General features: G+C 43.1%; 1 protein-coding gene across 1 annotated transcript in view; it reads right to left on the bottom strand.

Moving 5' to 3' along the window:
• Nsf (N-ethylmaleimide sensitive factor, vesicle fusing ATPase) overlaps positions 1-23,069 on the bottom strand; it is a 134,694-nt gene extending 111,625 nt beyond the window's left edge. Inside the window, exons 1-3 of the mRNA XM_041635920.1 lie at positions 22,970-23,069; positions 3,948-4,033; positions 2,058-2,157 (exon numbers count right to left, since the gene is read on the bottom strand). Of these exons, the coding sequence (XP_041491854.1) occupies positions 2,058-2,157; positions 3,948-4,033; positions 22,970-22,981 (198 nt within the window). The 5' untranslated portion in view covers positions 22,982-23,069. The remainder of the gene's footprint in view (positions 1-2,057; positions 2,158-3,947; positions 4,034-22,969) is intronic.
• Between the last annotated feature and the right edge of the window lie 4,200 nt (positions 23,070-27,269).

The raw sequence follows: 27,269 nt of genomic DNA, 5'->3' as shown, positions 1-27,269 counted from the left end.
ACTGCATGTACTGGCTTTGTGGGAGCCTAGGCAGTTTGGATGCTCACCTTACTAGACTTGGATGGAGGTGGGTGGTCCTTGGACTTCCCACAGGGCAGGGAACCCTGATTGCTCTTTGGGCTGACGAGGGAGGGGGACTTGATTGGGGGAGAGGGAGGGAAATGTGAGGCGGTGGCGGGGAAGAGACAGAAATCTTTAATAAATAAATAAATTTTAAAAAAAGAAAAAGCTGGCCACGGAATGAAAAGCTCTGGACAAGGTAAGACACCTCAGGCCAGCAGCTGCTTCTGTTTCAAGTGCATGGCTACCGTTAGTTTTGTATGACTTGTTAGAATACCTCAAATACAATTCAATTCATGAAATTAAACTAAAACTAGTCAGATTGTCCACACTGAAACTTAAGCTGGGACCCAAAACAGAAACTGCTCAGGAATACCCTTTGTAGCATGTAAAACCAGTCCCCAGTCCTGAATACACTGGCAGGAGGCAGGACACACCGCATCTAGGTAAGAATTCAAGGGCTACCGTGACACAGACTGAAAGTCAGTTAATACTGATAACACCCCAGAGAATGCTGAGAAAAACAACTTCTGGCTGAAACCCATGGTTTGCCTACTTGTGTGACCACAGTGGGTTCTGGGGTTCGGGATGGGGGGGTTGCTACACCATGAACATGCACCATGAGTGTTTCCCTTTCAACTTCCTTCCCTGGGTCACACTCCTTCCTCCACCCCACATCCCTCAAAAGACCCTCCATAAAATCCCATCTTCTATCTGGCCAAGATGACATTTCATGATACCAGTTAAACCTCGACTTTGGGATACAGTGTGGCTACACTGAGGTTCTGGGATTCTCCTGCAAAGACTATCTTTGGACGACAGTGACAGTATCCAGCGCTTGTCCTGAGAACTGAATCACTTACCACATTCGAGTGTACTTAAAACAATGCCTGACTTTGGAGTGTATCTTGGGAGGAATTTGTTTTGTTTTTTGAGACAGGATCTCAATATGTAGCCCTGACTAGCCTAGAACTCCGTTCAAAGCTGGCAAGTCCAGTGACAGCCCAAACTTTGATTAAACTAAATTAATTTATCAGTTCATTTATTTTTTTCAGACAGAGCTGGCTAGGGTCTCATATAGTCCAAACTTTCAATCTGTAGAGACAAACATAGACCGACATTGCTAGGGGATGGGCTCACCAGTGTCAGGCGGCAGTTGTGGTACTGAGAGAGCAGTGGGCAGTGCCACTGGGGATTCTGCACAAGCCACCCACTACATGCCCCACCTTCCCAGCTCTGGAGAAGCCCAGGAAGTTAGACAGTAATCTAAGCAACTACTCTTTGCAGGTTAGGTCTGACACTACAACATTATAAAACCTCTGTTGGGGTCTAGAGAGACAGCTCAGTGGTTAAGAGCACTGGCTACTCTTCCAGAGGACCCGGGTTCAAATCCCAGCATCCCTATAGCAGCTCACAACTGTCTGTAACCCCAGTCCCAGGGGATCTGACACCTTCATACCAAAGCATATAAAATAAAGTTAATCAAGTTATTAAAAAAATAAACCTCTACTATTAGATGTCAATTTAAAAATAAGATAAAGGAGGTGCTGTTTTATATATTTACTGTTACCCTGGGATTTAGCTCTTTTCCAAGAGCTAATTGATATTACGTCAAACATTTTTTTAATTAGAAAAAAATTAATACAATACAAAGGTACTGTTGCAAATAATTGACAATTAAGACTATATCTTCAAGGCCAGGGGGAAGATTCAGAAGAGTCTAGTGTCTGCCGTCAACCTAATGACATGAACCTGAGACCCAGGACCCAAGATAGAGTGGCTCCTGCCAGTTGCTCTCTGACCTCCACTATGGCTTGTATGCCTCCCCAAAACAAAATAAATAAAATAAAACATTTTTTCAAAAGAGAATGTATCTTTAACTTCTTTACATAACTTGTCTCCAATGAGTCAGCGCAGTTCTGGGTCAATGCTTGCTCGACAAGAATCGACTCTGCTGAAACATCTAGGCTGCAAGGAAACACGCTGTGGGTTGTTACCTGGGGCAAGCTGAATGCAATGCTCCCTGGAACCACGGATGGGTGGGTCCGCAGAGTAAATATGTACTTGTGATTGGGGGACGTCCTCACGATCACATGCCTGGAACACAGAGCACAGTCAGGACTCCAAGTCAACAAGAACATGTCTTCCGCATATGTTCTTCCCACACACAGACAGAAACATGGTATCACATGAGAATCCTGACGGGAAACCACAACTTAGTTCCCAAGAACTGTAACTCAAGATATCTTCTCGACATAAAGACTCCTTGGCCCGGACAAAATCCAGCCAAGCACATCCCGTTCAAACACCAACTTGGTGACGTTTCCAGGTTACAGGGACTGAATTAGCGATTCAGAGTCCCTGCTGTTAAGTAAAAGGAAGATGAATTCTGTTCCTGGGGGTGATTTCCCACGTCCCAATAAAACAAGAAGAAGGGAACCAAAGGCAGAAGAGCTAGGCCATGAGACAGTGGTTAGTTTCTAAGATTATTTATTAAATTTTTCATCAGACTCTCTCAAAGCTTGAACATTTATGATAGCAATGTATAAAATAGCCATTAAAATGAAAACATTCCCCCAAATACATCAACTTTCATACAGATGTCAAATTTCAAAGAACTCTGAACCAATTCATAAGTTATCAGACATTATCCACAACATAAATATTATATAAAGCCATCTCATGATAATTTTTTTTCATGATAATCTTCTACCTCTGGACAACTCATAAATTATCAGATGCTATGCACAACACATAATTTATATAAAGCCATCTCATGATAATCTTCTACCTCTGGACAATTCATAATTTATCAATGACATATATATTATATAATCTTCTACTCCAGGAAACCAATGAGTCCTTTGAGATAGACTCTTCAGGCCTTGCTATGGGCCAGCACTACCTTTTGTGTATAAATGACAGTGGGGATGGGGGATAGCTGCAGAACAAACCTGTCAGCGCCTACACACACCAGGCACATACTCTGTCATTGTGTCACCTCCTGACCCACCTATCTTTCAACAAATGGCGTTTTTACAATGCTGTATTTTTTAATGTTATAGTTAATTTATATGTGTGTGTACTGCTTTGCTGCTAAGACACAAGATTTTCACATGATCTTCTACATCATGTGAAAGAATTCCATAAAACTCTTCCATTGATCACTGACAGTCGGTCTATTTGTTGAAAATCTTATCTTCAATTTGGCATCAGAGCATACTCGATACTGTCTCAAGCTCATTCTGAGGTTAATTCCTTAAGAGCCCAGGCAGCCTTTTGATGTAGACTTGCCAACAGTCTTTAGAAGGTCAGGAGGGGATGTGAATCAGTTAGGATAAATTATAATGAAAACTGCTTTAACGATTTGGGGGTTTTGTAAATCTTCAACTTTTGGCACCTCTTACATTATCATAGTAACAAAGTTCATACTAGTGAAAATTATGGCGGGCTTGCTAACATGCTGGGCACTGATGAAAATATGTTTCATTGGAGTGAGCTGTTCCTCACCACACCCCCATTTAATAGATCAGGACGCAGGAACACAAAGATGGCCAAATCCTTATCTGTGGTCATCAGTTTGTGACTGTCAGAGCTGGAATCCAAACTTGGCCAAGGTGACTCCAGAGCAAGATGACTACCAGCCATGCTAGGTGAGCCCTGTGCCCAGTGCCTGCGCTAGGAAAATCGGCTTTTCTGAAAGGGCTCCCTGTAGTATGTGTACTGTAGCAAGGTTTGACGTAGTCATGACTACAATATATAACTCTCATCTCCATTTTCTAATTTGGCAGGGATAATACGAAAGGTATTTTCCCTACAGTGATTCTTTGGAAGTTTCTAAAATAAATCTTAGCAAGTTCAAAGAACCAAGTCCGAGAGCTACTCACTGGCCAGACTGGTAATCCTTCTCGTTCACAACTGCACAGTTGCTTAAAGACAGTTCATCAGTAGGGCATCTCGCAGCTTGCATACTCTGTAAGAATAATGATTAGAAACACAAAATTAAACCATGCTTTCTAACCTGAAAGAACATGGCATGCCACGCTGTAGCAAGCATTCCTCCATTTTAACTCCGGCCTTTCTTCCTCCTGGGGAACAGCAAGCCCTTCCTTTGGGAAGCTGCCCACCTTTCTTTCCTGTGGCTTGTGTGACTGCAGGAAACAGGACCTGCGCAGCCACACACACTCCTACCCTCCTCACGGCACTGGAAGAAAGCACTCACCTGGCACACTACTACATGAAGACTTTGCACTTTAAATGAGAACAACAGTGTCCTGGAGAAAGCACAGCCCACAGACAACAAATACACACTTAGAAACACAGACCTGACAACAAGTAAGTCCTTGAGGCCAGTCGGGACTATTGCTTAAAGCCAATAAATTTATTTTGCTCAGGTTTATTTGAATTGATTTTCTATCTCTTTCACAGAAAAGAATCATGACTGATAAAATGAAATAAAGTCAAGTAATAACCCTGATAAAAGGTGTTACAAAGAGCATCTTTTTATAAGAGATCCCAAGAGGCTATCAGTTGTTTTTCCTATAGATGAAAGAAAATCATGTTCTATCCTGAGGTAGGAAGATTACTGTAAATTTGAGGCTAGCCTGGGGTTTTTTTTTTTTGTTTGTTTGTTTTTTTTTGGGGGGGATACACCTTATAATTATTTTTGTTGAGAAATGTTTGGAAGTGTTTTTTGTGTGTGGTTTTGGTTTTGTTTTGATTTCCCTTTCGAGACAGAGTCTTGCTGGGTAGTCCAGGGATGTAGCTCAGCTGGTGGAGTGCTCTCCTAGCATACATGGATCCCCGGTTTCAACCCCAGCACCATATAAACCAGGTACTGGGCCACTCCCATATTGCCAGCACTTGGGAAGGGGAAGCAAGAGGATTAGAAGTTCAAGGGTCAACCTAAGGTAGCCATTGAGTTCCAGGCTAGCCTCATCTACATAAGGCTGTGCTTCAGAAACAAACAAAAATCATTATTTAGAAGAATGTTTGGGGCAATACCTACTAGCTACCCTGGGCTCATGAGTGTTGTATCTAGCAACCCTTTTGTTAGACCTGCCTAGGAAGTTCTAGTGAACATCCGTAGCCACTGCTGTGTTTACTCTTCAAACTTCAAGCCAAACCCTTAAATTTATATAATTTATACTAATATACCCAAAAATTTATACTAATTTTTGCCATTTATTTTATTTTCATGTTTTGATTGAGACATGTTCTTACTGTGCTGCTCAAGCTGGCCTTGAACTGATGGATCCTTCCCTTGGCCTTGGAGTGTTGGGATTGTAAGAGTACGTGCCCACAGCAGGTTTTTAGGGATTGTATGTGTGTGTGTGTGTGTGTGTGTGTTGTGTTGTTTATTTTTAGAGACAGGGTTTCTCAGTGCAGCACTGGCTGTCCTAGAACTTGCTCTGTAGACCAACCTGGCCTCAGATTTGGAGATCTGCCTGCCTCTGCCTCTGCCTCTGCTGGGATTAAAGGTGTGCAGCAGCACTACCCGGATCCAAACCTGAGTCTTAAAGGGCCACTCTCAGTATCGTTAACTCAGTTGCTAGTCTCTAAAGCGGGGTATTTGTTCTCAGAGTTTGTAAGACAATCCTGAGGGACACAAGATGACTTCAGTACTTTCATCCGTGTTTATTTTAGTTTTTATTGAAGTTAAGCTTTCCAGGCCTAACGACACCAAGAAAGCCCTCAAACTGTGTCACAACACAAGATGAATCTTCTCTATCTGTCGAAATGCACAGGCCAGTTAATACAGCACTTCACAAAACTATTAGTGTTAATTAGGGGCCCAAACAGCTCTTTTCTTAGGAGAAGAGACACAGGGTCCTGAAGTACAAGTGCAAGGGGAAAAAACAAAAAACAAACAAACAAACAAACAAAAAAAAAAAAAACCCCAGCAGCTACTGCCTTATTCACAGGTAAATCACTGCTACAGGTTGGTCAGAACCAAAGAGGTGTGCGGATGTCAATGAGGTCAATTTTATCTAAACAAGGTCTTTACAATATTGAATCTTTCCTACACTCCACATAGAAATAGGAAATAGCTTTCAAAATATTTTCTTTTTTTAAAAAAATATTTTATTTTTAGGTACATGTGTGAGTTTGTGGGATTGATGCCATGTGTCGTGGGTACCTAAGGGACTAGAACAGGGTGTCAGATCCCCTGTAGCTGGAGTCACAGACAACCGTGTGTGTAGCGGCGTAAACGAATGCAGACAGATTGTAAAAATATATATAGTTTTAATGTAGAAATAGACTTACAGAACCACCGTTCCAGAGGAGACCAGGAAAGCAGAAGCGAGCGCTGGGAGCTTGCTCGCCAAATTTATAGGCAGACATTAGCCCGAGGCGAACACGCCCCCTAAGGGGCGGGACTTATCCCTACACGTGTGTGGCGCTGGGAACCAGACTGGCCCTCTCATGTTTGGCAAGGGCTCACAGGCACTGAGCTATTGCTGCAGCCTCTCCTTTCTTTCTTAAAGATCATAGAGGGATTACTGGGAATTACAAGAGACTTAGAAGAGTTTAAGGCATTAGCGCACATCTATAACTGCAGCTTGAGGCTGAGGAAGACAACAGCTTCCAGGGCAGTCTGGACATCACAGTGAGTCCCAGGCAGCCTACAGCACAGCGAAAGCTGTCACTAAAACAAAACAAAATGAAAAGGATTTGAAAACAGGAATGAGTTACAAATTCTTTTATAAAAAGTGACTGTTTCAAACATGATTAACTGTTTCTAAAGAGAGCATAGTAACATATTACCAAAAAGATACCAAATAAACAAAAACTTGTCCTGTACCATCCCATAAAAGAAAGATGCTTTTCAAAATGGAAAAAAAATTGCTCTAATGAATATTACATTTCAAAAATAGATATCTGCAAACAGTGCCATTGCCAAGTGACTGTACTGCTGAAGAGGCCAGTGGCTCAACAGATAAAGGCACTGGCGGCCAAGGCCTGTCACCCTGAGGTTGATCCCTGGGACCCACACGGGACTGAAGAACTGACTCTTGAAATCTTCCCCGACCTCCACACCTGTGAACACACTCAACCTAAAAACAAACCCCAAACATGTGGAACAGAACAGAACAGTTCATCCACATAAGGGCTTCCAAGAGTTTTTCTGAACACATTTATTAGCACTATGAAAAGTGTAATGCATTTTGATTAATTTGCAGAAAAACAAGTAGACAGATGGAAATGCACTAGCCACATTTCAGTAAAACATTTCCAGAAATGGTGATTAGTTCGATTTTTAAAAAAAGAAACAAAATATCATAATTTCAAAAGTGCAGCCAAATTCCCTTACTCTGAACTAGGCTTTAATTACCACTAAAACGGAGTGTCAAAATAAGCTAAATTTAGGAACAGGCCTCTAAACAGATGTATTGAAAAAACATTTAAGTAAGATATTGAAAAACAGCCAGGTGACAGTGGTGCACCTCTTCAATCCCAGCACTGGGGAGGCAGAGGCAGGCAGATCTCTCTGAGTTTGAGGCTAGCCTGGTCTACAAATCGAGTTCCAGGACAGCCAGTGATTTTTACACTGAGAAACTCTGCCTCAAAACAAACAAACAAAAAAACAATGACTCATCATTTTATTTCATGGATTACTAGTAAAGTAAAAATATAAGATTATACATTTAAGCCGGGCGGTGGTGGCGCATGCCTTTAATCCCAGCACTTGGGAGGCAGAGGCAGGCGGATCTCTGTGAGTTCGAGACCAGCCTGGTCTACAAGAGCTAGTTCCAGGACAGGCTCCAAAACCACAGAGAAACCCTGTCTCGAAAAAACCAAACAAACAAAAAAAAAAGATTATACATTTAATCATTAGCTTGCTTATTCTTTTCCGTATGCTTCACTATGTGTATAAAATCTTAGTACAGGGCTGGAGAGATGGCTCAGTGGTTAAGAGCATTGCCTGCTCTTCCAAAGGTCCTGAGTTCAATTCCCGGCAACCACATGGTGGCTCACAACCATCTGTAATGAGTTCTGGTGCCCTCTTCTGGCCTGCAGACATACACACAAACAGACTATTGTATCCATAATGAATAAATAAATACTTAAAAAAAAATCTCAGTACATCATCAGTGATTATATAAATGGACATACTGGGGTTATAGAAACACTTTTTGCATGTGGGATTCATGATCATATGTTTGGAAATCATTGATTTCCCATGACATGAACAGAGTTCATCTTCCAAAAGAAACAACCCTTTGCTTAAGGTTATATCTTGACCAGCCATCAGTCAGAAACACATCAAGCAACTTAAAGTTTCTATCTTCCAAGGTCTCTTTCCCTTCAGATTTCTTCCTTTTATGACCATTCCCCTAAACTTGCATCCCTTACGTGGCCAGTTCCTCCACACTCCACAGTTCCCAGAGTAGACAACACTCTAGGAGGCAGCCTGGACAGCTGCCCCTCCCAGCTAGACTGACAGAAGGTAAACGGAAGTCCTGGATATACCCTTATTGTCTTCCTGCACACCTGAATCATACATAGGGCAAGTCTTAAGAGCAGAGACTTAATTTTGCTTTGCCTGTTCTTCCTGGGCCTGGCACAGAGTGAGTGCTTTTCTTAAACACTATAGATTAATACAAACCTGTTTCAATTGCATTAGAAACCACCCAAAGAACAAGTGTACACAGCACTACAAGGTCATTTAGGATATGACATAATGAGACTCAAATAACAGTTCAAAGTTATACAACTTGGGGCTAGGAAGACAGCTCTGAAGGTGGGGACAGGAGCTCCATGGAGAAAACTGGTTAAGGGGTCTAGCCATATCTGGGCACTCTGAGTTTGGCTGAGAGCTGCTACCTCAATGGACAAAGAGGAAGAGCAATTGAGGATGATTTTTGACATAATCCGTCTGCTTTCCATGTACACGCAGAACATGTGCACACACACAGACATGTTCACCTACACATATGCAAAAGCATGCGCACATGAATGCATACCACACACACAGGGAAAATCAGAAAACAATAAATAGAGCAAAAATTACACAACTGATAAGCCAACACAATAAAAACTTTACAAACATTAAGCTAACCTTTTCATTTGTAAACCTGTTTACCTGTCAGTGTCCTCTAATGAGGAGGGGGTGGGTATCTGTGGAGATCATCTGGCTGGCCAACTGAAACAGATGCTATGACTGAAGGCCTCCCCATTAGAACCCAGAAGCATCTGTGTTTATGGGAAGCCAAGCAGGGGATCTCATTTTTAACAGAGTGTAAATCTCTATAAATAGTGGAGTTATCTACTTATCACAGAAATGCCAAGGAAAGATTCCACAATTTTCCTAACACTGGCTTTGCCTCTAGGGACAGTAATAAAAGCCAACCACTACAGACATACAGCCTTTTAAACATGAAATCACAGTCAGTGATGGGCAGTTTTTTTAAGTTGATTTGTTTGGGCTACTGGAACCCCTGACTATTTAAGAATATAGAAATGTCTACACATTACAGACTGCTGCTACCCACTGGCTATTTGAAAGAATGCCAGTGTGGCAATGTCAACAAACCAAAGGGAACTGTGATGGAAGTAATTATGCCCAAAGCCTTAAACTACAGACAATTTGCTTCTCTTTAAAAAAAAAAAAAAGTACGGGGGGGAAGACTTAAGTAAGATTTCTAAACAACACACTCTTGTGTCAAGGTTCCCTGAAGAAAATGGATTACTTAAGTAAACTTTTAAATCGAATAACAGTGCAAAAAAAAAATTCATTGTGAGGCAGGAGTGGTAACACTGCTGTAACCCTAGCACTGGAGAGGTGGAGGCAGGAAGACGAGGAGTTAAGATAATCCTCAGCTACACAGGGACTTACCGTCCAGTCTGGGCTCAATGAGACCCTATCCTGAAAGAAGGAAAGGAAAGGAAAAACCGAGTGTGCTAGCAGACTAGCTGACTAGAAAGGGCTCATCACCAAACAGTCCCCACACCCTGACTATAACCCTTAAAAATACATCATCTCTTCTGGCACCTCAGGCTTGGTTACATTTCTCCAGAGATGAGCATATCCCCACAGGAAAGAGGAGCGCTTGTCCCGGGGCCAGGCTACATGAAAAGCCCCACTCAATCATTTCTCCCATGGGATCATCTCTGAAAACTAACAGTCTGAAATTGCACTTTCACTATGTGTATGCGTGTTTGCTGGGGTGGTGGGGGTGGTGCTCACATCTGTAATCCAAGCATTGGGGAAGCTGAGGCAGGAAGAAGATGACCACAAGTTTCTGACCAGACCATTTTAAGGCAAGACTAACTATCTCAGAGAAAGACCACAGGAAACCGTAGTGCATGTTTCCAAGGTCCAACCAGGTAGCACATATCACCTATACTTCATTATTCTACCACGGGCTATATCCCCTTGCATGGACAGACCTCATTTTGTTCATCATTGCATCTTCTATGAGCACTCAGATTGCTTCCATCTAGGGGCTTTAAGAATAAAACTGCTATGACCATCCATGCAGAGGAGTTATGTGAAATTTGGAGGTTTTGTTTGTTTGTTTGTTGAGATGGGGCCTCGCTATACAGTCAACTGTGATCTCTAACTTGTGATTCTCCTGCCTCAATTTCAGAGTGGAACGATTACAGTGTTTACCTCCATGCCTGGCTCTACATCCAAGTATACATATGAACATATGTCTTCAATGCTCTGATACATCCTCATCTGATGTCTCATTTAAAAATGCCTTCTCCGATTCTGGAGGTTGTCTTCACTTTCTTAGTCATCTCCTTAGACACATGAAAATTTTGATAAAATTCTGTTTTTCCTGATTGCTTATGCTTTTGTATTACATCTTTAAAAAAACCATTGCTTAATCCAAAAGCATGCATTTTTAAAAATCTAGCCTTCCTTGGAAGACTTGCTCTTTCTGATGCTAGTTCAGGAACTGTTTCCTCATTTCCATTGTTAGATTATCCATTGCCATTGTATAGAAACGTGGCTGCTTTCTGGATATTGCTCATCTATGATACAGCTTTGCTGAACCTAGTTATTAGCTCTAAGTCATTTTTTTTCAGATAGATAAATTCTTTAGGAGTGCCATCTGGGGCTGGAGATGGAGCCCAATGGTAGAGCACTTACCCAGCATGCACTGAGTCTCTAGGTTCAATTCCCAGCACAACTCAAAACACCAACAAAGGAAAACCGCAACACCGCACCATCCGCATAGTGGTGGCTGCAGGTGCCTTTCATTCCTTTCCTTTCCTTTTCTTGCACATTGGCCATACCTAAAACTCACGTCGTTGAACAGAAATGTCAAAGGAGACATCCTAGTCTTAGTCCTGATCTCTAAGACTTTTAACCTTCACCATGAAGCGCCATTGACGGCTGTGGGGTTTCCATTTGGTTCAATTTTGTTTTGTGAACCAAATTTTGACAGTGTCAACTCATAAGGTTGCTCTGAGAATCTAACAAGAAAAGATCTGTGAAGGTGTTTTCAAAACTGCAAAATGCTGGTTCACTTCGGGATTGTAGTCCACAACACAGCATTCTTATTCTGTAAAGAGTTTACTCCCAAAGTTGCTAAAGAAATCTAAACAAATTGACCCCAATTCTTCAAAAATAAATAAAAATACAGCAAAGCACCTAAAGACATCACAAAATCTGAGGTCTAATGAGTACCATGTCTTCAAAGCAGCAAAATATACTGACAGGTCTCATGATTGTTACCTTAATTGCTGTGTTAATTTGAAGCCCTGTAATTACACACACACACACACACACACACACACACACACTCACAACATGTTTGTAAGACTGAGAGGTTTCTCACTTAATACAGCTTCATGACAAATATAAGCATAACACAATGGTACTGTTTACATATTCTATAATTTAGAAATTACTTTTAAATACTTATGTCCAATGGCAGATTTTCATCAGGTTTGCTGATTTTGGTCTGTAAACAGGGGTTATGCACCTACTTCTCATCCTTAGAAAGGATCTTTTGGGCAAGCTGGGAACACAGTTCAGTGCTAGAGTGCTTACCTAGCATATCAAAAAAGAAGGCAAGGGGGAAGAGTTCTGCACCCAGCATCCACATAGACAAGCCCCCTTTTCTCTAGTCTTCTGTGTCTCCACTCTAGCACCTTCTCTGGATTCTTAGGCCACATTCACTTAGGGCAGAACTGCATTCAAAATGCCGGGAAGAGGGGCTGGCACAGAGTGAGGAGCAGGCAGCCCGGCAGATGTGATGAAGTGGCAGCTGTTTTGCCGGGAGGATAGGGTTGGAAGACAGGGGCCCTGTGGGATGCTGGTATTCTTAAGCTGGGCATTGATTACCTTGGGTTGTTCATTTTTGAAAAGTGGAACCAACGCCAGGCAGTGATGGCGCACACCTTTAATCCCAGCACTCGGGAGGCAGAGAGAGGCAGGCAGATCTCTGTGAGTTCGAGGCCAGCCTTGTCAACAGAGTGGGTTCCAGGACAGTCAGGACTACACAGAGGAAAGAGAGAGAAGAAGAAAAAAGATCTGCTGGTCCCTAGCTTTTCAGTCATTTTTGGGTCTCACTTCTAGTTCAATACAGAGCCCTGTACTTTGAGTGTGCTGTTCAGTACCTCCCCCTCAGAAGACTGTTGATTTGAGCTTCCAAACAGCCATGCAGAAGGACTTCCTGTGCTGTCGCATCTAGCAGCCATTAGTCACACGTAGAGCTTGAAATGTGGCCAATTCAACTGAGAATCTGGATATTTTTAATAAAACTCTCCCCTATAATGGGGCTAAAAACCCATGACCTAATGCATGCAAGGCAAACATTCCACCAGTGAGCAACAGTACCTGGTCTTGTTTTAAATGTTCAGACAGAGTCTTAACTCACTCTAGTCCAGGTGGGCTTGAGGTACAATTGCAACCTCCCTGCCTCAGCCTTCCAGGTAGCTAGGATTACAGGCCTACACCATCAGGCCCAGAGAGACACCATAGCTAGGATTACAGGCCTACACCATCGGGCCTGGAGAGACACTGGATTTTTAATTTGCTTTTATCAGTTTACATCTATGACTATTTTGTTTCTTCATCAATTTCTAAGGGTGCCTGAAATCCCCCACTGTCACCATTTCTGTAGTTAGCAGCTCACCCTGCCACCCAGAGCAGCTAGGCCGGAGTTCCTGACAGACTGCTATTCAGATGAAGCTGGGAGTCTTCCTTTGCAGTAGAAAACCACTTCAAGAGAAGACAGTATGGAGCGGGGCTGAAGTTTACAGAAAAGGTATTAGCACTCACTTCAGGCGAGAGTGGTAGAGGCACTTAGGAACCGAACATGAAAGGAGCCTTCTCATCTCAAACTCTCAATCCTCCTGCCTCAGCCACCAAGTCCTGGGATTACAGGACTGAACCACCACACCTGTCACTGCTTCTGTTTATTTCATTTCTATAATTTTGATTCCTCTTAATTGTACTTTTCTGTTTATTTTTCACTTTCTTAAATTTTTATAATTCAATTTCCCATTGTTATTCATATTTTTATTATTTCAGTAGTTACTTTGGAAATATACATATTAAGCCTAAAGCCATTCAAGTAGCTCTAACTCCTTACTAAATAGAGCAAAAATCATAAAATACTTTGAGTCTAAGCCTGCCCTTACCCCATTTAGGTACAACTGCTATTATCTCTTTAGTTCTAGTGGTTAAAATTCCCGCAAGACATCACTGATTTATTTTGACTCCTATCATTGCCCTTGCTCTTGTTCTGAAACCGGGTCTTGCTATGTAGCCCAGCCTGGCCTCACCTCCCGGCAGCCCTTCTGCCTTGCATGGAGGGAAAGAGCCCCCATGCCTGGCTACTTCATCTCCTGCATTCTCTCTGAATACAGCCGTGGCCTCACCCCTCCAGCGGCAGCCTGACTACGCGAGACGGCCTTTCCTGCCTTTTGTGCTCCCCTAAACCCTTTCCGTTGCTTTCTACTTTCTTTGAATTCCGAATAATTTTTTTCAAATTTTTATTTTCTGACCAGAAGTAGTTAGCCAATACAAAATAAACTCAAAGACTTTTTGTCTAATTTTGCTTTGTTTAGGCTTTTTTTTTTCCCTATTAGTCTTTTGCTTGCATATCTCAGTTTCTGTTGGGTTTGGTTTGGTTTGGTATGTTTCTTGGACTTGTGTGTTTTAGAGAGTGTGGAGTTGGGTGGGCAGGGAGGTGGGAAGGATCTGGGAGGAATTTGAGGGAGAAAGTATAATCAAAATGTATTATATAAAGAAAAATTTTTTTTAAGCTGGGGGACCTTTAGTCCCAGCTCTTGGGAGGCAGAGGCAGGTGAATCTCTGTGTTCAGGGCCAGCCTGGTCTACAGAGGGAGTTCCAGGGAAGTCAAGACTACACATAGAAACCTTATCTCTAAAAACCAAATTTATTTTCCTAAATCTCTTCAAAGCTATCATTTCACACTCTCGCTCTTCACTCTTAAACTCCTATTTCTAGAAGCATTTTAAATACATATACTTACTGTGCCTGCTAATTTCTGGCACATGCCTTTAATCCCAGCACTTGAGAGGCAGAGACAGGCAAATTTCCATGAGTTCAAGGCTAGCCTGGTCTATAGAGCGAGTTCTAGAAAGGCTCCAAAGCTACAGAGAAACCCTGTCTCAAAAAAAAAAAAAAAAAAAAAAAAAAAAAAGAAAGAAAGAAAAAGAAAAAAAAACCTTCAACAAGCCACATTGAAGAAGCAGGAAACAAAGTCACCAGTTCCCAAGCCCACCATGCAGCACAACCAACTGGAAGGTCTGCTGAAGGAGGCTGCAGAGTTCCAGACTCAGTACGTTAATTATCAGCCTGGGGCAAGCCTCAGAAGTTCTTTCATGACAAATTGTCAGGTGATGCTGGTTTGCAGAAACACTGTGACAATCCTTGTACCAGGGATATGTAAACGTCATAAAAGCAATGCTAACGGGCTAGAGAGATGGCTCAGTGGTTAAGAGCATTGACCTCTCTTCCAGAGGACCTGAGTTCAACTCCTAGTACCCACCTGGCAGTAAACAACTGTCTGTAACTCCAGCTCCAGGGGATCTGATCCCCTCTTCTGGCCTCGAGCCAACACACAGTGCAGAAAAACATGCAGACAAAACATATACCCATAAAATAATGTATGAATTTTAAAAAAGACTGACACACATACAAACTAACGGGACTAGGGCAGCCTGCAGAGGGCCTGCACAGGTTCAAGCCAGACAGGGTCCCCAGCACTGAGAGAGGGCTCCCATCCCAAACCAAAACACTATCTCCAATTGACATCCACGTGCAAAGGAAAAATTGGTTTTTTCAATGGCACCTCAAGGGGTATATTAACCATACTTATAGCTAGACCCTACGCCACAGTAGATAGCCAACACAAAATGAACTCAATGATATTTTTGTCTTATTAAAAGCTTCTATATTATGGTTTCTGATTTTGTGTTTTTATGAGTTTTAAGTGGTTGTGTGTGTGTACATGTTTACTGTTCTTTTTCTTCCTTAAAAAAGTTCTGGATTATATCTTGTGTTTGCCTGTTTATTTTCTAAAGAAAGGAAAAAAAAGGGTATGGAGTTGGGTAGGTGGGAAGGATCTGAGAGGAGCTGAAGGACGGAAAACCATGATCGGAATATAGTGGATGGAAAAACATTATCAAATACATATTCAAATATATATTTTAATAAAATATACATCTAAATATGTACTCAAATATATGTGTATATATCTGTAACATAGACCAGTTCCTTTTATTCTTTCTACAGAAGAACACAAGCAATACAAAGGCTTCAGTGTGTATAACAGAGACCTCATTAATACTCAGTATACTACATCATTTAATTTAGCAAATACAAATTAAGCTTATACTGTCATTAATTCACTGTAAATTGATTAAAAGGCTAAAGATAAAAGAGACTCGATTTATCTACAGGTAGAGAAAAAGAACTATATTAGAGTCGAGCAATTGTTTACATTTAGTTCTGTGTTATTAATGGTTTGGATAACTCATGAAACAACAGCATCACCTAGGATTATCCAACAGCTCAGGAGAGAAGATAACATCAAGACTGAACTATACTTCAACGGTGCTGCTTTGCTCAGCAATCACTGTTACTGAGTGTTATACATCTATTCCAGGCTCATTCTCAACAAGGGTAATTAAATCTGCTCCTGTCTCACAAATGTTATCAGTATCATTCCTTAGGAGAATATGTCCTCGTAACTGAGACTAATTTTAAAAAAAAGAAAAGAAAGAGAAATCCCCAAGAAAGGGTTCTTTAGGGGGCTGGAGAGATGGCTCAGAGGTTAAGAGCATTGCCTGCTCTTCCAAAGGTCCTGAGTTCAATTCCCAGCAACCACATGGTGGCTCAAAACCATCTGTAATGAGGTCTGGTGCCCTCTTCTGGCCTGCAGGCATACACACAGACAGAATATTGTATACATATTAAATAAATAAATAAATATTTTTTTTAAAAAAAGAAAGGGTTCTTTAAAAGACCTAGAACTTGATGCTAATATTGTCCTAGCTTGTCAGTCACATAAGAACTTATATGTTCATGAGCTCCTAATACTAACCCCACCACTGAATCTGTAAACATCCTATTGCTCTAGTGATTTCAAACCTCATTATTACTTCTTACCTGAAAGATTTCCCTACTTCCTCCTCTATTTCACTAGTGCAATCCACTGACCCTTAGCACCTCATTCTGAATACAGCAGAAGACCGAAATACCTTGCATGATTCAGAGAGCTGGTGCTACATCATGTTGTTCAAATGGACAGCTTCAAGCTGTGATAAACTATTACACCTTTTGCCTTAAAAACAAAAACCAAACAAGCAAAAGAAGGAAGGGAAAATCAGTATTAAAAGTTATTTAGCTGAATTTTATTAAAGTCTTTGTATCTATCTTTGTAAAACACAGGAGAAAAATACAGGTCGAAACCAATACAGAGTGTACACTTTCTTCTGAAGAAGCAGGGGGATGAATTACTCCTAAAATTCACACGGAAAGGGCTGAAATCTAAAATGTGCAAATATAGTGGTATATTATTTGTGTTCTAATAATAAAGCTTGCCTGAAGATCAGAGGGCAAAAGTAGCCATACCAGTCAGCCATACAGGCCAGCGAGCGGTGGCACACACCTTTAATTCTGGGATTTGGGAGACAGAGGAGACAGAGGCAAATGGATCTCTGTGAGTTCAAGGCCACCCTGTGATACACGATTGAATCTGTCTTAAAAATAAATGGAGCTCACACAACGGTGATTCCAAGTGCTTTTAATCCCAGCACTAGGGGAGTGGAGACAGGAGCGATGTGGCTGGGTGGAGAGAGGAATATAATGGGGAAGAGATGGGAACGCAGGAGTGTGGTGTGGAGGATTTGTGGAGACAGGATCTCTCTCTTTCAGTCTGAAGACTTCACTGAGATAAGAGCTCTTTAGTGGCTTAGCTGCTTTACTTTTCTGACCTTCAGGTTGAACCCCAATATTTGTCTCTGGGTTTTTATTATTCGTGCTACATAGAAAAATAAGGGCGGGCTGGCCAGGAAAGATAGCTCCATGGGAAAAAAGCAGAGTTTGATCCCCAAGATCCACACAGTGAAAGGAAAGGACATGTATCAATGCATATGTGTGGAGGAGTTGTCCTTTGACCTCCACACATATATGCACCGATACATGTCCAACCACACACATACACACAAAAATAAAAAGTAAACCATTGGGGTTTTAAATTTTTTAGAATGAGGAAGAGGTGAACTCCATGAGACAGCAAGGAGGAGTAATGAAGCAAGGTGCGACCCCCCCACAAAGATGATGGGTTTGTGACACAGAGAGAGCATCACAAATCAGTGGGTATAAAGGATAGACTCAATAAACATCGGGACAACTGTTCCTGCATATGGAAGGATAAAATTAACTTCCTAATTCACACCAAACACAAAAATAAGTTCCAGATGAATTAATCACCAAAATAGGCAAGGCAAATGGCTTTAAAATAAGATCTTTATGACTTCAAAGTAGGTTAAGCTTTCTTGAAGATCACACAAAAGTATAAACCATATAGGCCAAAAAATGGCAAATATAACAATAATACTTAAATCTAGACTTTGTAATCATGAAAAATGATCATCTAGAAGCTGTTTGCATCTAAAAGCTATCTGCAACTAACAACTCGAATCTAAAGCAAATCTTGCCCTCCTCTAAAGGGAAATCTATATAAATAAGAAAATACAAATATCCCAATTAAAAAATGGACAAAAGCTGTACAATGATAATGCATGGAGAAACTCTTTGGAGACCAAAAGGAAAAATGCTTAACCTCACTGGTGATGAGCATAAAACGGAAATTACATTGATGAGATCATGTTGTATTTCTTAGATTAAGTTTAATGTCAGCAACCTAGAGTGTGGGTGTTTAGAGACTGCATTATAGGGCTGGGTGTTGTGGGGCAAACTTTTAGTCCCAGCATTCAGAGGCAGAGGCAGGCAAATCTCTGTGATTAGGTTAGACCATTCTACAAAGCGAATTCCAGGCCAGCCTGGGCTACACAGGGAGACCCTATCTCAAAAACAAAGAAAGAAAAAACAGCCAGCATTACAGCAAGGGTTTGGTACTCCAAATGCAGGCATTTCCAAGGGGTTACTCCTCTATCAAAGATTTCTGCATAGTAAAATAACATACCTTTAGAGAGGTGAGATGGTCCAGCATTTGCTACCAAGCCTGACAACCTGAATTCAAGTCTGGGACCACATGGTAGAAGAAGAACTGACTCCCACAAGCTGTCCTCTGAGATCTATGCATGGGCCATGGCACAAATGTGCACACTTGTATACAGACAGATGTAAAAACAATAATATACTTTACACCTTAACTATTTGAAAAAAGAATAAATCCATATATCAAATAGTGCTTTAAGGAATTAAACTTTATTTTCTAAAATTTATTGCACTTGATGATTCCTTTTAAATCTCTACTAAACTGATGCACAAAAGCAAGGGTATAAAACAGAGACAATGATGGGTAAATATCTAACATGGCCTCTGCTCTCTTGAAGTGGAGGCAAATAATAACACGAATACTATATTTTTGGGTCAGGGTCTTATTCCACTGTAGCAGGCTTTCTTGGACCATCAGCCCCCAAATCATGACATGGAAACTTATTATTAATTATCAATGCTTGGCCTTAATTTAGGCTTGTTTCTTGCTAGCTCTCATAATTTAATCTAACCTGTTTCTCTTCATCGACATTTTGCCTCAGGGATTTTTACCTTTCTTTCATTCTGTGTGTCCTACTCAGTGTCTGACTGGCTGGCAGCTGCCTAGCCCAGGGCGTCTCCCTTTCTTTCTCCCAGTTCTCTCCACTTCTCAAGCCTAGATTCCTCCTCCTACTTATTCTCTCTGTCCTCCAGCCCTGCCTATCCCTCTACTGCCAAGTTATTGGTCATTGAGCTTTTTATTAGCCCAATCAGGTACCTTAGGCTGGCAGAGCACCACGTCTTTACATCGTTAAACAGATAAGACACATCTTTACTAAAAGTAATATCCCACAACATTCTGTAGCTCAGGCTGGCCTAGAACTCTGTACATACACCAGGGTGGCCTCATACATACAATTATCCCCCTGCCTCTGTCTCCTAAGTCCTGGGATTACAGACTTGTGCCAACACACCAGGTACAGCACTCCAGCACAGTTACAATGAGAACAGATAAATCTCTAAAATAGGAACACGGGTTTTCAAGAGTGTGTAACAAAGTATCCTGATTTAAAGGGAGAGATCAGAACAGGTTTCCTAAGTGTACTCTGTGTAGGAGGTAAATGGTTGGGGGCAGAACATTACAAAGAAACTACTATAGAGTCAAGGAACTGAAAGGCTTATATAACCTGAGCACAGACAGTAAAAGGGAGGGGAGGGAAACAGGAGCAAAACTGCAAAGAGCCTCAAGGTTAAGCATTTGATCTTCTCCCCAAAACTAATGGGAAGTTGCTGAGGAGCGGTTTAAACAGCGAGGGGCACTAGAAGAACAACCAGTGTGGGGAATGGAAATGGGGTAGAATGCCAAAAAGAGACTACTTGGAAACTTCCTGTAGTTATCCAGAGCAGAGAGAGAAAAGAGGGTGGAAATGAAGGTGCAGAATGGTGAACTGATCAGGGAAAAAGATGCCACGACAGCAGTGATGATTTTAGTATCGAGGATGGCTTAGAGCCACGACAGCAGTGATGGTTTTAGTATCGAGGATGGCTTAAAGCAACAATACTCCCAAGTCTACCTTTTCAGGGCCCTAATTAAAGACCCTTAAAAATTATTATTATCTTTAGTGTGTGGGTAGGAAGGCAGTGAAAAATTGTACAAAGAGTAGAGCAGGGGATGTACCAAGAGATATAGAGAGCAGGGACAGGGAGATAGTTGGCTGGATAAGGCACTTGCCCCTTCCAAGTGTGAAGACCTGAGTTCAAATCCCTTGAACCACTGACCACTGTAAAGCCCGATAAGATGGCCCAAGTCTATAATCCTGGGTTAAAAGTTCCTACAGGAGCTGGAAAGCCAGCTAGCTGGGCATAAGCAGAGGTGAACAACTAAAGAAACAGGGTGGAGGGATGACTAGCCCAGTGTTGTCCTTTGATGGCCACATATGACCATGCCTGCTGTGCCTTCTCTGTCTCTCTCTCTCTCTCTCTCTCTCTCACACACACACACACACACACACACACACACACACAGACATCATACCCACCAGGTTTCCACTGGATGAGTGATGGTGTCATTCAATGAAAGAAAAACAGAAAAGTACCAGGTAGGTGGATCCTAGCTTTAGATTTGAACAAGAATTAAAGTGGTCTTGAACTTATCTATCTATCTATCTATCTATCTATCTATCTATCTATCTATCATCTATCTATCATCTATCTATCTATCATCTATCTATCATCTATCTATCTATCTATCTATCATCTATCTATCATCTATCTATCTATCTATCTATCTATCTATCTATCTATCTATCTTGGTATTTTGAGATGGTGTCTGTGTAGTCCTGACTGTCCTGGAACTCACTATGTGGACCAGGCTGACCTCAAACTGTCAGAGATCCACCCGCCTCTGCCTCTCTGAGGATCAAAGGTAGGCGCCCAGCCTTGCTCTTGAATTTAAGTAGGCAGTTTCACGATCAATTTATAGAATTTAGAGGGCAGTTCTGTGGGGTATGGGTGAAATCCTGAGAACCTCAGGCATACACACAGTAGTTGTAGCTTTGGCTCAGAAGGGATTAAACCTCAGGCATACACACAGTAGTTGTAGCTTTGGCTCAGAAGGGATTACTGGAGGAGATAAAAGAGTATGGGAATTGAATGACAGGGTGGAGAAAGACAAGTCTGCAGTGAGATGAGTCAGGAGAGTAGCAAGACATCACAGAAACCATGGAAGAGTATCTCCCATTAAGGAGACAAAGGTCAGGCCAGGCGGTGGTAGCACATGCCTTTATTCTCAACACTAGGGAAGCAGAGGCAGGTGGATCTCTGTGAGTTCAAGGCCAGCCTGGTCCACAAAGCAAATTCCATGACAGCCAGGGCTGTTACATAGAGAAACCCTGTCTCAGGACAAAAAAAAAAAAAAAAAAAAGGCAATGGTCAACGATGTCAGATGCTGCTGAGGCATCAAGTATGACAAGGATTGAAAAATGTGTATTAATTTTAGGGACAGGTTTCAGTCAGACTGGGCGCAGGTGGTAAATGTTTCAATAAACACAGAAAATCATCAGCGTTTACTGCTGTAAAATAAGAAGAGTAAAGGTGACTGTGTGGGGACAGAGGGAGGGTTTAAGATAAGAGAAGCTCCGGTATGTTCTGATTCAGGAGAGGGGCTCCTGAGGGAGGCAGAAACAGACCCTGAATTACATTCAGAAGGGCCAGCCCAAGATAAAAGGGGGGTTATGAGAAAAGGAGTAGAAAGAGATGGAACTAGTCTGATGACCTCTAAGGTCTCTTTGGGACTCTAGAATCTCATGACCTACAACTCCCTATAGACAGGACATTTGCATATGTGCATGCATGTATGCAAACTCATTCAAATATTCAGGTGTAAGTGAATGGGCCAAGCACATCGTTAGTCTATAATGACGCAGTTAATATCCCCAGGTTTTCCACCAGTGTACTCTCTGGGCCGGCTCCATCCATCAGAGCTTTTAGCTCTGATGCATACTGCAATAACAGCAGTGACCTGGCCCCATCTCTCCTCGCCAACCCCATTCTACCCCGCCATCCTACCAGTTTAAGGAAGAAGTAAAATGTAAATCCCTGAACTACAGCACTGCCTGCCGCATTCGAAGCGACTGTCATTTAGCAAAACAGAACGTGACACCCCAAATCCATCTGCACTCCGGGCTGAAGACATTGCGGCTTCACTCGACAGTTGACAGGTTTCTCCCCAGGGGATGGTCTCAGGTTAGCCCTAAAGTCATCTGCAGGCCCCCTCCTCTTCTCATAGCATCATTCATTCGGGCCCTCATTCATTTAGGAAGAACGAGAAATGGGTCCCTACACCCTTGCCCCGACTGCAGCAGACTACACCCCGCGGTTACCCGGCAGTGCCACCTCAGAAACCTCGGAGGAACGCGGAGGACACTCAGCGCTCGTCAGAGGGGGCTCGAGTGGCCACCACCCTCAGGGTGCCCGGAGGACGAGGGAAACGAGCCCCAGGGGATGGCAAGGGAGGCGCGGGAGACCCGAGGGGGACGAGGAGACAACCCTCGGGGAGGACCGAGTTTCCGAGCAGAGCTAATCCCCTGCCGCAGCTGCCCTGTCTCGCCTCCAGCCCTCCTCTGACCTCCCTACTTTCAGTGCTCCCCGGTGCTCAGCCTCGCGTCCCCTCCCTGGCGCCCGCGTGGACCTCGCAGCCGTCGCGAACCCCGCGATCCCGCCGCGAGCTGGGGTTGCCCGGCCGCCACTCACCCGGCCCGCCATCTTCGCAGACACGTCCGGTTCCGAGGCTGCAGCTCCGCACTTGGCTGAGCCCGCCCCCGCCGCGCGCGTGCCCGCCTGCAGCCCGCCCTCCCGCAGGCGCGCAGGCGCAGGGGGACCGTGCCCGCGCCCGGCCGCGTCCCTGGAGCCCTTCCCCAGCCCGTGCACGCGCGCGCAGGCCGAGCAACGCCATTTTGGCTGAAGACAAGTTGGCTTCCATCGTCGCTACTAGCCTGTTTCCGCAGAAGCCATGACAGTTGGCCACGTGGCCTTTAATGACCTTTTAGCTTTCTGCGCTGAGAAAACCCCGCGTGGTTACTGCCCTTCCCCCAAGGAAGGGCAACAGCCAGAAGCTGGTTCTGAATTCGGATTCTGTTCGAACCCAGGCTTTTCTTTTGCGGGAGCACTTGTTTTGAAAGTGAATCATATATATATATTTGTTGCTTTATGGTTCGGTAATTTCATTTATAAGCACAATTTATACCCTTAGTGATCTTTTTTCCAGGACTGTTTCATTTTAGAGTACTCTGCAAATAAACGCCATAGGTCCGGTCTGTGTATGAGGAGGTTTGTGTGTGCATGTATGTGTTTAGGCCAGAAGATTCCAAGATTCCAAGATTGTCTTCTTCAATCACTTGTTCACCTTATTTCTCAAAAAAAGACCCCTCACCCACCACACAGGCTTGGGTAAGCTTGGGTGGCCCAGGGAATCCTCCTGCCTCTACCTTGTCTGCACTGCCATGCTGGTGGATGTCAGGCGTCCTGACTGAGCTCCTCATCTGCTAAGAGAGATCTTAGCAGTCCACCTTCTCCCCAAACCCGAGTTCAGTCTTTAACCTCCATGTTGCCTTCGTTCACACCATTTCTTCACTGGAATCTCTGAAACTCTAACTTCAGGCTGCAGGAAGAAAAAATCTACAGCAGATGCTTGTAATGTTGGACCCTAGCGTCCAATCAACAAGGAGGAGGAGTCATCGCCCAAAGAGACCATCTCTCATATCACAGCTGATGTAAAAGCATGAGGATTTTATTAATTCTGTCATGACAGGGTCTTCCAGCAGTCAGGAGGCTAGAAGACCTTGAATGTCTGGTACAGGCTATTTTTAAAGGGAAAAACCAAAGAAGGAAGGGGTGTCTGGGGGTTGTTCTTTAATATTACGATTGGTTTGTTCAAAAGGGCTATTACCAATAATTGGCTGGAGAGTGGTTGCCAGATCAGATGAGGTAAGGGAAAACATCTGAGGGTCACTTTGCCCCTTTCCCAGGGCCTAAGTCAAAACACCAGTCACTGAGTCAATACCTAAGGGTTATCTTGCTCCTATTCAATAACTGAGTTCTATTTGGAGAACATTCACAAGGACTCAGGGAGATGATGGAACGTTCCCAACATTTCAGTACGTGTGTGGGCAATTGTTAAGTCCTTGGTTCCCGGGGGGGGGGGGGGGGGGGGGGACTGTTGAGACTGAGAGTTGTCAGAAATGGCTTAAAGTTCTACAGTAAGTCCCTCTGTTAATGTTTCCTTTCACATTTGCCTGAGATGATAAGGAATATTAGGGCTTGGCTTTAATTCCTCATTGAAGAGAAGGAGAATATGACTGCTTCAATGTATGAGGATATGACTGCTTCAATGTATGTATCATTGAGGAGGGTTTTATTGTAGATATGAGAGAGAACACGGCCAGAGGCATGTGGAAGAGTCCAGAGTGATCAGGCCAACAAAATAGGTTGGGTTATAAGAGGAGAGAGAGCAAAAAAGGAAGGGAAGAAAGAGAGGAGAGGGGACCAGAAGAGAGAACCAAGAGAGAGAGTGTGTAACCGAAATGGCTGAATTAAATGGGAATTTGAATTTGAAGCTGGGGGAAGGGAAGCAAAGTCCAGCCCCTTGGCTGGAGAGGGTTAAGGCAGGGAGTGGAGTTAGATATGCTGGGAGGAGCCCCAGGTGGTGTGGGAGGTCCTTCTGTCTATATGTTGCTTTTATTGGTTAATGAATAAAGGGCCTGCTTTGGGCCTATAGAGCTAGAGGGAAACAGAGCTAGGTTGGGGGGGGAACTAAACGGAATGCTGGGAGGAAGAAAGCAGAGTCAGGGAGACTCACGGAGCCGCCAGAGTCAGACATGCCAAAACTTTGCTGGTAAGCCACTGCCACATGGCGATACACCGATTAATAGAGATGGGTTAGTTTAGGATATGAGTTTAGCCAGAAATACGCTTAAGCTATTGGCCAAATAGTATTGCAAATAATATGGTTTTCTGAGTGGCTATTTTGTGGCTGGGCATCCCGGAAGAACAAGCAACCCTCCATGAAACACCTAGGTAGTAAGTGAGATTTGTCCTGGGTTTCTTTGGGACCTGACATGTAATTAATTGGGGGGGGGGAATTTTTAGCCAATATGAAAGAAAACAAGAAAAGAATTAAAGCTCAACATTAATAGGTTTTCTGCCCTCCCCCACCCAAAACAGGTTTCTCCACTGACACAGTGAGGTCAAGTTGAACTGAAAAATACAAGAACAGATTTATTGGCACAAAGCAACTCCTGGACAGATTCTCCAGTCCCAGAGATGGAGGCTGGAGCAGCCTCGCCCACAAACAAAAGCAGGGAGACGTTATAGGATGTAGGCAAGGCATGATGACCTGTTCACCCCAAGCTGGATTTGTGCCCAAGTATGGTCAAAAGCTGAGCACTTCAGGTAGGGACTTGGGTGGCTGGCAACTTCAGGTGAGGAAGCTGCTGTAGCTGACAAAAATTCAGAACTGGGTTTTTTGATGCCTTCCCTTTATTTGGAGATTCTCTGAGTAGACAGGGTTTAGAGAGACAGGAATAGGGTTTCCCAGACTGTGCAGGAACGAGCTGGAGGTTCCAACTGATGAAGCATGTTTAGCAATATAAAATTAAGAACTGATCAAATCAAGCCAGTCGTAGTGGTGACCACCTATAATCCCAGCCCTGGGAGGCAGAGGCAGGTGGATCTCTGTGAGTTTGAGGCCAACTGATCTACAGAGTAGTGAGTTCCAGGACAGCCAGAGCTACTTAGCAAGACCCTGTCTCGGAAAGGTAAAAAAAAAAAAAAAAAAAAAAAAAGAACTGATAAAATCAAAATCAAAGCGTGAGCTCAAGATAAACCAAGAACAGAAGAAAGAATTTATGTGGATTTCATGAATCCCCACTGAATCTGACCCTGTGGCGCTGTGCTGAACCGCTCAGATGTGATAGCTAAGTCACTAGTGACCTCAGGGATTAGGAGGAAGGGGAGAAAAACAGTTGAACTCTTATGTTACCTTGGCAAAAGACTGTTTAGAAACAAAAGAGAAAAGAACAATATCCAAGAAGAAACAAAGAACCAGAAGGTTTTCTTGCCCTTCTCTGTCACTCATCTGCTGTGTCCTTCCTGAACCTCAGCCCTCCAAAGGTACACTGAGAAGGACAGATTCATAAACTTTATGAGTACATCTTACTTTTCTTTTTATTGCTGTTACTTTGAACTTAAACGTATAAATCACAACGATTCTGCCCAATTACCAGATCCAGATGACACTGGCTCTCAGTCCAAAGATCTAGCATCACTTTCCAGGCTGGTGTTCCTATCTCTATTATGGCCTGTTTGTCTTGCTTTGCTCAGTAAAAGAACTGCGAGGAGAAATTTCTTCCAGGTCTCCAACAAGGACGAATGCTTATCATCTCGGAAGGCCCAGCCTGCCTGCAAGTGGTTAAAAACTAAAAACAGATCCTGTACCGAGCCCTGCAGGATCCGCCAGTGGTGCCTCAGGCAGACACAGCTTGTTCTTTAAACCAGGAGGAAAGGACTCGGAGACCTTGCTCCAGATTGTCCCCGCATCTCTGTAGTCCATCTGTGCCTTGCTCTGGCTCGTGTTCAAGGTCATTCTAGAAAGAGAGAAGAGCTAATGTCGCATCACCTTCTGGTGGTAACAAATACCTTTGCCACCTCTAGTTCACTCTGTCTTGTAGCAGCTTGCTCACTTCATGTGGCCTTGGAAGGATGATCAGACCCAAGCTGCCTCTGGTGTGAGCAAAGAACCTACTTTCAATCACATGCTCTCCAAAACAACTGTCGTGGCTGTCCTTAGGAGAAAAGAGTCAGAGCTTTTTTACTATTGGGATGACACTCTGGCAAGACCATCTTTTAGTTCTCCTGCTCCCTGGAGGTTGCTTCTGTTCTGTCTTCTGAAATGTGATTGTCCCCTTTGCCTTAATTTGTATAAGTCACACACACACACACACACACACACTCATTCATTCACTCACAAAATTAAAACCCTACTTCCCTCAGCTCT

The sequence above is a fragment of the Microtus oregoni genome, unplaced genomic scaffold, assembly GCF_018167655.1.
Source record: "Microtus oregoni isolate MIOR12 unplaced genomic scaffold, Mior012 000048F_ref0000485, whole genome shotgun sequence".
Taxonomy (NCBI): Eukaryota; Metazoa; Chordata; class Mammalia; order Rodentia; family Cricetidae; genus Microtus; species Microtus oregoni.
The sequence above is the reverse complement of the archived record's forward strand: the minus strand, read 5'-3'. Positions and strand labels throughout refer to the sequence as shown.